Source organism: Puma concolor, chromosome E2 (assembly GCF_028749965.1).
Source record: "Puma concolor isolate L17-30 chromosome E2, mPumCon1.1.hap2, whole genome shotgun sequence".
Lineage (NCBI taxonomy): Eukaryota > Metazoa > Chordata > Mammalia > Carnivora > Felidae > Puma > Puma concolor.
The window spans coordinates 54,849,989-54,862,970 of record NC_141681.1 but is presented as its reverse complement, the minus strand read 5'-3'; the positions used below and the strand labels follow the sequence as shown (position 1 = coordinate 54,862,970).

The following is a 12,982-nucleotide window of genomic DNA, read 5'->3' as shown; positions in this document are numbered from 1 at the left end:
GATGCCATTAACGTGGATAACTTAGAAGGCTGGGTAAAAAGAGCAGGTTCCAGGTAAAAACCGCATGAAGTGGCCGTTTGTCTGGGACTCAGAAACCAGCAGAACTAGACGACGCATTTAGGCCCGCCTCTGTGCCAAAACGCAAGTGGTATGTTCCTCTGGTGCTGACGGCAGAGGAGGGACACATGGGAGAGTGTGTGCAGGTGACGTTCTAGGTTATATCTTAGATACACATCAACGTCCAGTCCTTTGCCGTCGTCCCGAAGGCGGTAGCTCCGCAGCAGCGGGTGCCGTGGGCAGCGTCCCTCTCCATTACCTGGGGCCGGAGGGTGCTTGTTGTGCTTCAGAGGTGGAAAGCAGGGAAAGCTGGGATGCGGATTTGTTCAGGTCATTTCCACATGCCCAACATTGTGCCTCTTGTCCCCAGCTCCCGTAGGCGAGAATGACGCCCAGCAGTTGGATCTGATCTCCTGCTGCGGGGTGGAGAGTCTGTCCCTCCGGCCTTTGCCTCGCTGAGCCTGCTTTTTGCTAAGGAATGCCCCAAGCTTATTCCTGGAGACCTGTGGTCCAGTTGCCCAAAGTCATGACCATAAGTCGTTTCACCATCTTTGGCTTCCCAGAACAAGTGTCTTGCAAAAGCCACAGCAGAGGGAGAAGGGAGCCCCCAGACTAAACCACTTGATTCTCTCTAAAAGCTCCCCACCACCTTCCTGGGAAGTTGGCCTTCAGAGCCTCTGCGACCCGTATCTGACCCCCTCTCCCTGAAGGGGGAGGTGGGATGGGGCAGCCTCAAGTCCCCCTAGAAAGTAGGAAGTAGTTCGTATTTTATACACATTTATTCATTCAACACCCATTTTTGGAGCACCTGCTAAATAGCTGGCCTGGCATCGGGGTCACAAAAATGGGACAGTGTTTCTGCCCACACACAGGTTGCTGGCAGGGGCCAGACAGTCGTGCTAAGATTTCCCCTGAGCTTGCATTTCAAATGTATATCATTTGCCTGTTTTGCATATTAAACGCTCATAAAACTTAATTGCTTTCATATAGCTGTATTTTTTAATTTTTTTTTTTTTAGATAAAAAAATTTTTTAATGTATTTTTGAGAGAGACAGACCACAAGGAGGGGAGGGGCGGGGGGGGGGGGGGGGGGACACAGAATCTGAAGCAGCTCCAGGCTCCGAGCTGTCAGTCCAGAACCCAATGTGGGGCTCAAACTTACAAACTGTGAGATCAATACCTTAGCTGAAGTCAAGATGCTTAACTGACTGAGCTATGCAGGTGCCCCAGAGCTGTATTTTTTTTTTTTTTTTTTTTTTTTTTTAATGAAAACATTGAAGTTCCATCTATTTTCTTCCTGTTCCCCAAGGGATCTTGGGCAACCCACTCAAACACAGTTCAAAATCAGGACGATGGCCATGTGGGAGGGCTGGCTACAGTGTTCTGGTGCCACAGGGAAAGCGGCCCCAACAGGCTTCCTCGGGGAGTCAGGGAGGGGTCCCTGAGATTGCAACAGATTCAGCAGCTGACTGGGTACCACCCTGCAGATGATGACTTCATTGTAATTGCCATTTCCCTTTCCAGGAAGAAAACAGATGCGCTTCTTTGCCAGTGCAGACAAATGGCCTCTGCTTTAAGGTTCCTCTTCATTAATTAGTACGAAGACAGCCAATGTGGTGACTAAATTTGGAATCAGTGGCTTTTAAAGGTGAATCTCTCCATAAGCTATACCTGCGTTTCTTCTGCCCCTACAGGGATAAGAGTGGCAATTAGATTTGTGGCTATGGCTTTCTGTTAAGCTCAAAGAAACCCTTTCAAACGACTGCCTCTCTATGGCCCAGCACCTTCCCCGGGATCATGCCTCTTCCTGTCAGCCACAGCTTGGCGTCAGAAGGATCAGATGTCCCCAAACAGCACCCTTGATCTTCTAGGGGAGGTTGAAACCAAGGACTCCCAAGCAGTGGTGTGCTGGTAAATGTTGAATAGCTGGCTCACCAGAGAAGGGGAGAGCCCTCATGGGGTACCGGTTGTTGATCCCATGGTGGAAATACTCCCACCGGGGCTGATTTCAAGCTATCGACTTGAGGTCACTGAACATGACGTCACTGAGCATGAATTTGGGAAATTGACATGCACTATCTGGATACAGTGAATTCACCCCAAGAATATACAGAATAGTAAAATGTAATCCGGTGATTGGGAAGAAATGAGTTTTGAGTAAATCTGTGTTTCAGGAGATTGATCAGAATTTTTTTTTTTTTTTTTTTTTTTTTTAAAGAATGGCTTGCAGAACCAAACCGAGAAAAAGACCCTAAAAATGAAACCATCCGCTCTCGTGCACTGGTATGAGCCAGCCCCAGCACACCACTGCTCCCAAGTTTTCGATCAACCTTGAAATCACTTGGGTGCCTAAAAAGCCTGCCCTCAGACTCTCCGGGCAGCAGTGTTCTGCAGAACTTCCGGGAACAAAATCCCTCAGCCTCAGAAGCCAGCCCTCAGCCAGGCTTGACTCGGCTACGCTGCCCCTGTGCCTGCCCTAGAGTCCTCACACGTTGGCACCGATCACTTCAAATGCCAGTGACTCACCTGGTGCACACACACACTTCACAGGCAGACACCGTCCTGGTCGCACCCATGACCTCCCAAGATTTCCCCGAGGCAGAAACCAGACCTGGTGCGCTGCTGTGCCAGGTTCAGGCCTGGCCTGGGGCTGTGGGGTCCCATTAAGCCCCTTGGTTCCAAGGACACAGACACCAAATCCACCAACCTGAAAGTAATACTCGCTCATTGACAAAGACCCTCAGCATCACTCAAATGCCAAGTGGGCCCTGTCTTGAGTTTTGATTCAAACCGACTGTTAATTTTTTTTTCTTCTTTTTTTTTTTTTTCAACTGTTAATTTTTTGAGACAATCAGGGAAATGCGGACTTTGGTTTAATGGCATTTTTATTTATTTTTTTAAGTTTATTTTGAGAGACAGAGATAGCACAAGGGGGGGAGGGGCAGAGAGAGAGGGAGAGAATCCCAAGCAGGCTCCACACTGTCAGTGCAGAGCTTGATGCGGGCTTGAACCTGTGAAACCATGCGGTCATGACCTGAGCGGAAACCAAGAGTTGGATACTTAACTGACTGAGCCACCCAGGCGCCCCTAATGCCATTTTTAAATGTGATAATGGCATTGTGGTTTTTTTGTTTTTTGTTTTTTTAGTTTAGTTTGAGAGAGAGCACAAGTGGGGGAGGAGCAGAGAGAGAGGGAGAGAATCCCAAGCAGGCTCCACACTGTCAGTGTAGAGCTTGATGCGGGGCTCAAAACTCATGAACCGTGAGATCGTGACCTGAGCCAAAACCAAGACTCGGATGGATATTTAAGTGACTGAGCCACCCAGGTACCCCTGTAGTTTTGGTTTTTGGTTTTTGGTTTTTTAAAGCAAATGAGTTCATATATATTTTTAGAGCAGAAGTTGGTTGGCAAACTACAGTTCCACTTCCTGATTTTGTAAATAAATTTTTATTGGAACACAGCCACAACCAATTCATTTATACATGCTGTGGCTACTTGGAGGGCAGAATTGAGTAGGCAAGACAGAGATGGTGTGGGCCAAAAAGCCCCACATATTTACAGAAAAAGTTTGCAGACCCCTGTTTTCGAGAAGCATCCTGAAGTATTTACCTACAAAATATAAGATGTCTGGTATTTGCTGTACAATAATCCGAGGAGGAAAGAGAAAATGTGAATGAAACAAGATGGGCTAGGAGGCGACGGATGCACTTGAGTTCGGCATCCCAGTCTCTCTGTTGTTACATATGTTTGAAATTTCCATAATGAAAAGCTTTTGAGAAAGGAGGACCTGCTCTCCACAGCCTCACCACTGTTCTGACTTCACACCAGGACCCTGGCACCTTTAATCTAACAGGAATCAGGACAAAGCCACCATCATTCACCCCGTTTCCGCACACGCCCGAAGATGACTTCTGTCCCAGGCTAACCAGAAAGGCCATGGGCACTGAGAGGGCCCCCCAGAGCCAGCTGTGCAGTGAGTGCCCGCCCCCATGGGGCCCAGGGATTCTGGAAAACTGGGGAAGGAGGGGCAGGAGGGCTCCGTAGGAAGGGGGACTCTGTCCAGGAGTCAGGCCATAGATCAAGGGCCTCTGGTAAGTCTGTCCTCTGCTCTCTGTACCCTTCCCCGATCCAGGCCCGGAGCCCTGACTTCCACCTGGGGCCCTGGACATCCCCTGGGCAAGGCCCTGCCCTCTTCTGAGACTTGGGGAAAGTTTTAGTACCAACCACTCGTGGTCTTTGAACTGACTCTGGGAAAGCGATATATGTAGGCACTAGCCCTCTCCCCTGCACATCTGTGTGGCTGCCACTATTTCTTTTCCTGCCCCCATACCCAGGTCCCCGTCCTGCACCATATCTGGCCACCTGTGGGAGTTCTGTTCAACATCAACCTAAGCCTAGCCCAGTGGTTCTTAGCCAGGGTGATTTTGCGTCCCCTTCCCCGGAGAATGATTGACAATGCCTGGAGACAGTGTCTTTTGTCACACTTTGAGGGCCGGGTGCTGCTGGCATCTAGAGGGTAAAGGCCAGTGAGGCTGTTCGGCATCCTACGATGCACAGGATGGTCCCCACCAAGATGGCCCCCAATGTCAACAGTGCCGAGGCAGAGAGACCCTGCCCTGGCCCCCTCCCTAGTTCGCAAGCCTGAGCTTTCTGCTGGTGAAAAAAGTGCTTAAGAACATGGGACTGGAGCCAGGCTGCTGGGATCACACCCAGGTTCTGCTACTTCTTAGCTGGTGACTTCTCTGGGCCTCGGTTTTCTCCACCGTGAGATGGGGACAGCTAAACCCACCTTGTCAGAATTGTTCCCGGAGTAAATGAAGTGAAGCATGTCTGGCACGTGGTACCAGTCATGTTATAGGTAGCAAGATGAATCAGGCCTGGCCCTAGTAGGGCCCCTGCTCCCTCAGGCGCTGCTGGTTTCCAGTCCTGGGTGGCCTCATGAGTTGGGTTCCTCTCCCTTCCTTTCCCTGTCCTGCTGAGCCCCTTGGGTGAGGTCAGCACCCCACTTTTGTTGTAGAGTCCAGGAGGTGAGCTCGGGGCATGCCCGGAGCCAGGGGATTTTTAAGCACAATCCTGTGGTGGAGAGACCAGGGGGTCTACTCGGACCCCGGCAGGGCCCTCCAAACTGATCTGGGGACCGACACGGCTTGCCGAGACCAGTGCAGGAGTTCCACAGCCCTGCGGCCTCCACCCCTTTCTGCATCCATGTTACTCCTGCTCGTGACATTGCCATGGGGAAGTAGCACAGATGGGCCTCCGGGGAGGGGCCAGCCGGACCCCCAGCTCTGCAGGCCGGGCTCCCCCTCCGACACAAGGTGTCTGGGATTAGAGGAGAAACCAGGCGGTGTGCTCAACTCGTGTCTCCATGAAGGAAGGAGGCAGGGTCTGTGATGGGAAGGCCTTCCCACGCTGAGGCCTGGGGTGAGTCCTGGGGTCCTCCTCCCCCACCTGCCCCCTGTCCATCTGTCAGATCCCTCCTCTGCCAAGAACAGCTCTGTGAGGTCCACAGTGAGCACGAAGCACTGAGCACAGGACCACCTTAGTGCGCGCTCACCGTGGGGACCGTCTCTGTCGTTTTTGCTGACTGTCCCCTTTGCTTTCTTGGCATTTGGCCTCAAGGCCCAAGGCTCTGTCCAGCTGATTGTGTTTCCTGCTTGGCTGCTGCCTCCCAGGCCCCTGCATCATATGTTTACTGACTCACTCAGATATACCCCCTCCAACCCCCACCCTCCACCAAACCACATCCCTCTTTGATGTACTGTTTGGATTTTCCCATCTTGTTGCTGGAGAGGATCTGCCACCAGCTGTCTGGTGCCTTCTCCCCCCACCCCAAGAAAACCCCCTGAAATTGCCTCTCTACCTCCACCCATTTCAGGGGACCCACCACGTGTCCCCTTGGCTAAAGTCCGAAGGGCTGAGGGACCCCTGCTGCCACAAGTGGGGACCCCTTGAGGCTGGGTCCTCTTGTTCTGACTGCCTGCCCCCCTCAGGGAAAAAGCACCCCACAGACAGGTGGAGAAGGCTAAGGCCAAAGGCAGAGAGGCGGAAGCGCCAGTGGCCTTTTTGCTGAGCCCCCAGCACCCTAGTGTGAGCGGAGAGCCACAGTGGTTCTCAACGTAGGGATGGGAAGGGTGAGCACACATCCTGGGCTGCGACTTGTGCAGGGCTGGGGAGCAGGGGTGGGGGTGGGGGTGTCATTCCCTGAACCCCTGCCAGCGCCCCCACGGTGACAGCAGCTGGCAATTTCTAAGGAGCAAGTTGTAGTATTGACCCAGGCGTTTGTTCACAAGGCCTGACCTGGATTCACGGCCCCCACTTGACAGCTGGAGACCAGAACCACACAGGCAGGCACCAGGCTCAGGACCCAGGCAGGCTGGCCCTGAGCCCATGCCTCTGACCACTGTGCTGTTGCCTGCAAGTCTCACTACTGAGTCCATTTCACGGAGGGGAAGACGGAGGCTCAGAGCAGCCATGTGGGAGGGGAGTGGAGCCAGCAAGGGCCCTTCAGGGCACAGCGACAACTAGACACAGGGACAGACTCAGACTATCACAGGGAACATGCGGCCCCAAGGCCAGACACCCCCCCACCCCCGCCCCAGCAATTAAGGAGACAGAGCACAGAGGAGGGCAGACACAGGGACCCTGAGACCAGGCACCCTTAGCATGGTTACCTGAGCATTTATTTCCGGCCTTCCAACCGCCCCAGAACTATTTGGGGCAAGAGGAAGAAAATAGACTGATTTGCTTCCTCTCAACCCCCTTTCCCCAACGCCCACCCCCTCCAGCCTCAACTAAATTCTAAGCACCTGACCCTACAACCCAGGAAAGTAGTTTCATTTCCCCCACTGCAGATTTCTCAAAGGGAGGGGAGGGCGGGGCTCAGCTCATTGTTTAAGGACCAAGAAGGGGGCCAGGGCAGACCTTTGGAAGCAACAGGAGAGAGAGGGTGGTACTGCTGTCCACAGAGAGCCCAAGGTAGAGGGGAGGCTGCCAGGAAACTGGGACCCACAGAAATAGACACAGGGAGACAGGGCAGAGGAGAGGGGAACAGAGAAGAGAAGGACAAGGAGGGCAGGGACGGGGACGGGGGCAGATAGGTGAGCACAGAACAGGAGGCTGCTAGAAGGGGTAGATGGAGGCATGAGGCTCCAGAGAGACGGGTGGCCTTAGGGACAGGGCCTGGAGTGGGACCCAGGCCCCTGTCACAGTGGCCCTTGCTTCCCCTCCAAACTAGACACCATCTCCCGCAGAGAGTTATGGCCTCGTCGGGTAAGTAAGCAGGAGAGGGGGGCACAGGGCCGGGGGGGACGGAGCCCACTCTCCCCACACGTACCTACTGACCTTCCCACTGATCCCGTCCTCCTCCCTCCAGCCCGGTACTTGCTTGTCCTGATCTCCATCTTCTTCAGCCTGGTGGCCTCCCTGGACTGGAAGACTTCCCATAGCCAGGATCCCTTTGAGAAATGTATGCATGATCCTGACTATGAGGTGCTGCTCAAGGTTGTGACCTTGGGCCTCAATCGAACCTCAAAGCCCCAGAGGGTGATTGTGGTTGGTGCCGGTGTGGCTGGGCTGGTAGCTGCCAAGGTGCTCAGTGATGCCGGACACAAGGTGAGAAGTGCTGCTTGCAGTCTACCTGGAGTCTTTTGTGCTGCAGGCTGGGAATCCCGGGTGTTAGGGGCCTGGCCACGTCCCTGTTGAGGGGCTGGTAGGAGGTGGAGAGAGGAGCTGTGCTTTCCCGCTTGGTCTGAGGACTGAAACTGGAGGGGAGGCTGAGAGACCTTTGACCTTCCCTGCCCCACTCTCTCTCATTCCTGAGGGAAGTCCCTCTGAAAGTCCTCCAACCTCCCGGAGGGGAATTTGTGCTGGTGGCCATGGTAACTCCACTCAAGGAACACTGCCTGAGGTCTAACCACTGCCCCTCTCACTGAAAGCCGAGAAGGAGAATGGGCTGGGCCAGGACTTCTGTGCACGGAGGAAATCTCCGCGCCCCCCCCCCCCCACTCCCTAGGCTGGGAAGTTCTTCTGCAATCTGGCTTGCAGTCGTCCTGCTGCAGCTGGGAAACTGCATATTGTACGTGCTTGCTAGGACATCTGTTCTCCCACCAGCTCCTCTGGCTTTTTCATGTAGAAGGGCGTCCTTCTCTAGTCTAGGTCTGGGCTGCTGTGGGGATGGAAGCTGGGTGCTGGCACAGGGTGGGGATGGGGGGAGTCAGTGGGAGGAGCTGAAGGGCCCTGCTTGGTGCTCCCCACCCCCATCCCTCAGGTCACCATCCTGGAGGCAGACAACAGGATCGGAGGCCGCATCCTCACCTACCGGGACCGGAAGACAGGCTGGATTGGGGAGCTGGGAGCCATGCGCATGCCCAGCTCGCACAGGTGAGGCCTGGCCAGGCAGCCCTGTGGGCACCGAAGCCTCCCCTAGCCCCACCTCTGTGTCCCTGAGGTGCTCAGAGCTCCGTGTCCAGCCAGAGTTCCAGTTCTGCCCTCCCAACCTTGTCTCCTCCGCATCGCAAGCCCTCACCTGACCCAAGCTCTGTCCTCATTCCCACTTCAGCCCCAACGAAAGCCTGCCGGGGCTCCAAAAACCATCCGAAACCCGTACACCTTCAGCCTTCCAGACTCTCTCTCCTCTCATTCCCAGCCCCAGCCCCAGCGACCCGCCCTCCCACCCGACTCTAGCCCCGATGCAGACTCAGGCCCATCCCCAACCCCTGCCCCCCCCCCCCCCCCCCCCGCTCCGGAAGAGGGGCCCCAACTCCTCCCAGCCCTGCCCCCGCCCCCGCCTGACCCTCAGCAGCCTCTCCCGGCTCCTTCAGGATCCTCCACGAGCTCTGCAAGAGTCTGGGACTCAACCTGACCAAATTCACTCAGTATGATGAGAACACGTGGGTAGAGGTCAACAACCTGAAGCTGCGCAACTATGTGGTGGAGAAGATGCCAGAGAAGCTGGGCTACAAGCTGCGCCCCAGGGAGAAGGGCCACTCACCCGAAGAAATCTATCAGATGGCTCTCAACCAGGTAGGCAGCCTCGGGAGCCCCACGGCCCGTCCCCCACGCCCCTCTGCCCTCGGTCTCTGATCCGCTTCTCACGCACGCTGTCCGGACAGCCTCAGATTCTACGAAGGCCTTTGGCTTAAACTTTGGTCTTGGACCTGATGTTTTCCCCATCCATCTTGGGGGACCCAGACTTTTGTCCATGTCCCCCTTCCCCGGGTCATACCCCAGGACCCTCCGGCTCCCACCGAGCTCAGCATCTTCCCTTAACCCCACACATACTCCCGGGTTCCCCCATCTCACGATGGCCCCATCGCCCCCACCCTAGTCACAAGGCAGACAGACCCTCAGGTGCTGTCCTAGCTCCCTCCCTGTCCCTTCCACCACCAGTCAGTCCCCAGCCCCATCCCTCCTGCCCCCTGACTCTCCTGCAGTGTTCCCACCTCTCTGTCCCCACGGGCCCTGCTCTGGCTCAGGCTTTTCACCCTGTTCCAGCCCCTGCTCACAGCCCCCTATGGCTCCCCAGCGCCTTAGCCTCAGGGTCAAGCCCTGAGTGGTCTGGTTTCTCTCACCCCTCTAGCCTCATCTCTCCTCCAAGAAGTGTTTGTTATCCTCCAAAGCCTTCGGAGTGGCCAAACCCCCCAGCCCTGCACTCCTTCGTACCCACAATGCTCCTTCACCATCCTGCACCCATGCCCTTGCTCTTGCTTCCTGCCCCGCCTGGCAGGCCTTTTCCCTTTCCCACCCAGGGAACCCTACTAATCCCCCAAGAACCAGGTCCAACGTCCCCTCCTCCAGGAAGCCTTCACTGGTGCCCTCAGGGAGGAGCCAGCCTTGGCCTCCTCTGGGAGCTCCTGTCTGGCTCCCCTCCTGGACCAGGGTGGGCACTGAGTGCAGGCCATTTCTGTGCCCTGGCACTGACCAGTTCAGGGAGCCTAGGGAGACGCAAGGTGAATGATGAGTGAGTGAGCAAAGGAGCACATGCTTTGAGGAGTTCCCCAGCCACAGGGGAAAGCCACGTGGACAGAGAAGAAGGCTAACATCAGATGGGGCTGTGAGGTTCCCAGGAAGGGAAGAGACTTGAACAGCGCAGTAAAGGATGGCCACTCATGTTTCAGGCAAAGACAAGGCAGGGGGACGAGTGCAGTGGTGCGGCGCAGGTGTCGGGGGGGCCCGAAAGTGGTCTGGGCACTGCACATAGTGCTGCAGAACGACAGCTGCTGTAAGATGGTGACTGAGGGGCCCCGGGCCCTGGGGAGCCACAGGAGGGCTGTGGGCAGGGGAGGATCCAGTGAATAACCCCTCAGGGCTGACAGGGGGCAGAAGGGACTCTGCTTCTGTCTGTGCCCCCAGTGATGCAGGTGACAATCACTAAGCACCAGGAGGATACAGCATTGACTAAAACAGACACGATACCTGCCTGCACTAATTCACAGACTAGGACAAGTGCAGGCCAACAGTACCCGATAGGGCTGAGTGTGACACTGTCAGGGTGGGATGAAGGCTGGGAGATGAGGGGCATTAACAACTTGGGAAGAACTTCCCAGAGTGGAGGGCAAGGCCGAGGGCACAGCATGGACAAGGACCATGCTGACTTGAGCAAGAATGGTAAATGGCTGGTCATGGGCAGGTGCGGGAGGAGAACCCAGGTTTGGACCCCAAGTCTGCCCTCTGCAGTCCTGCCCCTGGAGCTCAGCACTGTCCCCTTGTTCCACCACAGGCCCTCAAAGATCTCAAGAAACTGGGCTGCAGAAAGGCAATGAAGAAGTTTGAAAGGCACACGCTCCTGGTGAGTGGGGGCCTCGGCGTCGCCGTCTGAGAAACAGAAACAAGGAGGGCACCCGTGGGCTTTAGCCCTGGAGTCAGAAGGCAGGAGTCCCGGACTCCAGGCCTGCCACGGCCCTCCTGCCTGACCCGAGGCGGCACACGGCCCCCTCTCTGGGCTTGCGTCCCTCCTCTGGATGGCTAAGCTTCAGAGAACCGTACTAATAAGCTCACGGTCCTGTCACGGAACCAGGAGGCTCAGCCTGGGAGGGACCCCCATGGGAGCGGGGACAGAACAGCCAGGTGCAGGACGCTTGGGTCCTGACCCGGGCGCGCACCCATCCCCCAGGAATACCTCCTCGGGGAGGGGAACTTGAGCCAGCCGGCCGTTCGGCTCCTGGGAGACGTGATGGCCAAGGACGGCTTCTTCTATCTCAGCTTCGCGGAGGCCCTAAGGGCCCACAGCTGCCTCAGCGACCGGCTCCGGTGAGAGGCGGGGCCAGTGGACAGGGCGGGGCCGACGAGGGCCAATGCGGGCGAGAAACGGAGTGGGCGGAGCTGTTGGCGTTGGGTGGGGCGGGACTGGCGGGAAAGGAGCCGGACGCACAGGTGCGGGTAGGGGCACAGAGGGCGGAGAGACGCGGAGCTCGGGTCAGGCCACACGCGCCCTCTCGTCACGGTTCCTCCGGAGGAACTGGATAAGAATGTTCCCGGAAAAAGGTGTGGCTCAGAGAAGAGACGGGGTTCCCGGGTCGCACATTCTCTGCTCCCTGGTCCTCCGGGTGATGTCAGGGACTGGCGAGGTCAAGGGTAGATGAATGGGCGGGGCCCGCGAGAAGGGGCAGGATAAGAGGGGACCCGGCAGGTGAAAACTAGGATGGGTACCGGGGAGTGCCCAGGGCGGGGCCCGCGGGGAGGAGCCCACGAGGCAGGGCAGTGCCCGAGCTCCCGGATCACGCTTTCGCCCTGCCCGCAGGTACAGCCGCATCGTGGGCGGCTGGGACCTGCTGCCGCGCGCGCTGCTGAGCTCGCTGTCGGGGCCAGTGTTGCTGCACGCGCCTGTCGTGGCGATAACGCAGGGGGCGCACGATGTGCGCGTGCACGTCGCGAGCTCGCGCGGGGCCCGGAGTCTGAAGGCCATGACCGCCGATGTGGTGCTGCTCACCGCTAGCGGGCCGGCGCTACAGCGCATTGCCTTCTCGCCGCCGCTGACGCGCAGGGGGCAGGAGGCGCTGCGCGCGCTGCACTACGTGCCGGCCACCAAGGTGTTCCTCAGCTTCCGCCGGCCCTTTTGGCACGACGAGCACATCGAGGGCGGCCACTCGAACACCGCCCGTCCGTCGCGCGTGATATTCTACCCGCCGCCGGGAGAGGGCGCGCTGCTTCTGGCTTCGTACACGTGGTCGGACGCGGCCACCGCCTTCGCCGGCCTGAGCCAGGAGGAGGCGATGCGCGTGGCGCTCGACGACGTGGCGGCGCTGCACGGGACGATCGTGTACCGGCTCTGGGACGGCAGCGGCACAATCAAACGCTGGGCCGAGGACCCACACAGCCAGGGCGGCTTCGTGGTGCAGCCGCCGACGCCCTGGCAAGACGGCGGGGACGACGGGCAGGACTACGACTGGTCAGTCCCCTACGGCCGCATCTACTTCGCCGGTGAGCACACGGCCTACCCGCACGGCTGGGTGGAGACTGCTGTCAAGTCGGCGCTGCGCGCGGCCGTGTTAATCAACAGCCGCGAAGGGCACAGCCGCGAGGGGCACACGCTGGTCAACGAGGAGGGGCTTGTGCACCAGGTGCCCAGCCGTCCCCGGTGCGAGTTCCAAAAGGCTGGTGCCACCCACGCTCCGGCCCCACATGGGATGACCGCTCAGCACACCAAGAGACCCGAGCATTAAAAATGTATTTTCAGAAAAAGCCGTGTGGTTCAGTAGCTTCCCCAATGTGCACGAAGCAAAGCCGTTAGCCTTCGCGGTGGAAGGAGCTGCGCCTCGTTCTGGGGCCGCAGCAGCTGTCCTACTTCTTCCTGGGCGGTGGGGCCCCACCGGGGGAGGGGGAGAGGAGGGACCAGATGGACACTGCTTTGTGCCACTGGTAGATGGTAATCACGGTGCCCACTCCGGCTGTCACCAAACAGAGGAGCCCTGATGTCAGTAATAGCCCA

At 57.3% G+C, this 12,982-nt stretch overlaps 1 protein-coding gene across 9 annotated transcripts in view; it reads left to right on the top strand.

Annotated features, from left to right (window-relative positions):
• Positions 1–12,735, top strand: part of IL4I1 (interleukin 4 induced 1) — a 37,915-nt gene extending 25,180 nt beyond the window's left edge. For 2 of the 9 annotated variants that reach the window (XM_086690479.1, XM_086690477.1), the window contains exons 2-9: positions 1,582–1,705; positions 3,886–4,030; positions 7,430–7,668; positions 8,324–8,436; positions 8,877–9,078; positions 10,775–10,843; positions 11,168–11,304; positions 11,795–12,735. In XM_086690479.1, coding sequence (XP_086546605.1) covers positions 3,994–4,030; positions 7,430–7,668; positions 8,324–8,436; positions 8,877–9,078; positions 10,775–10,843; positions 11,168–11,304; positions 11,795–12,716 — 1,719 coding nt within the window. In that variant the 5' untranslated portion in view covers positions 1,582–1,705; positions 3,886–3,993 and the 3' untranslated portion in view covers positions 12,717–12,735. Of the gene's footprint in view, positions 1–1,581; positions 1,706–2,275; positions 2,341–3,857; positions 4,031–5,074; positions 5,479–6,946; positions 7,033–7,291; positions 7,327–7,429; positions 7,669–8,323; positions 8,437–8,876; positions 9,079–10,774; positions 10,844–11,167; positions 11,305–11,794 lie in introns of those variants that run through there. The other 7 variants (XM_086690485.1, XM_086690484.1, XM_086690482.1 and 4 more) reach the window with 7 other exon arrangements.
• The last annotated feature ends 247 nt before the right edge of the window (positions 12,736–12,982 follow it).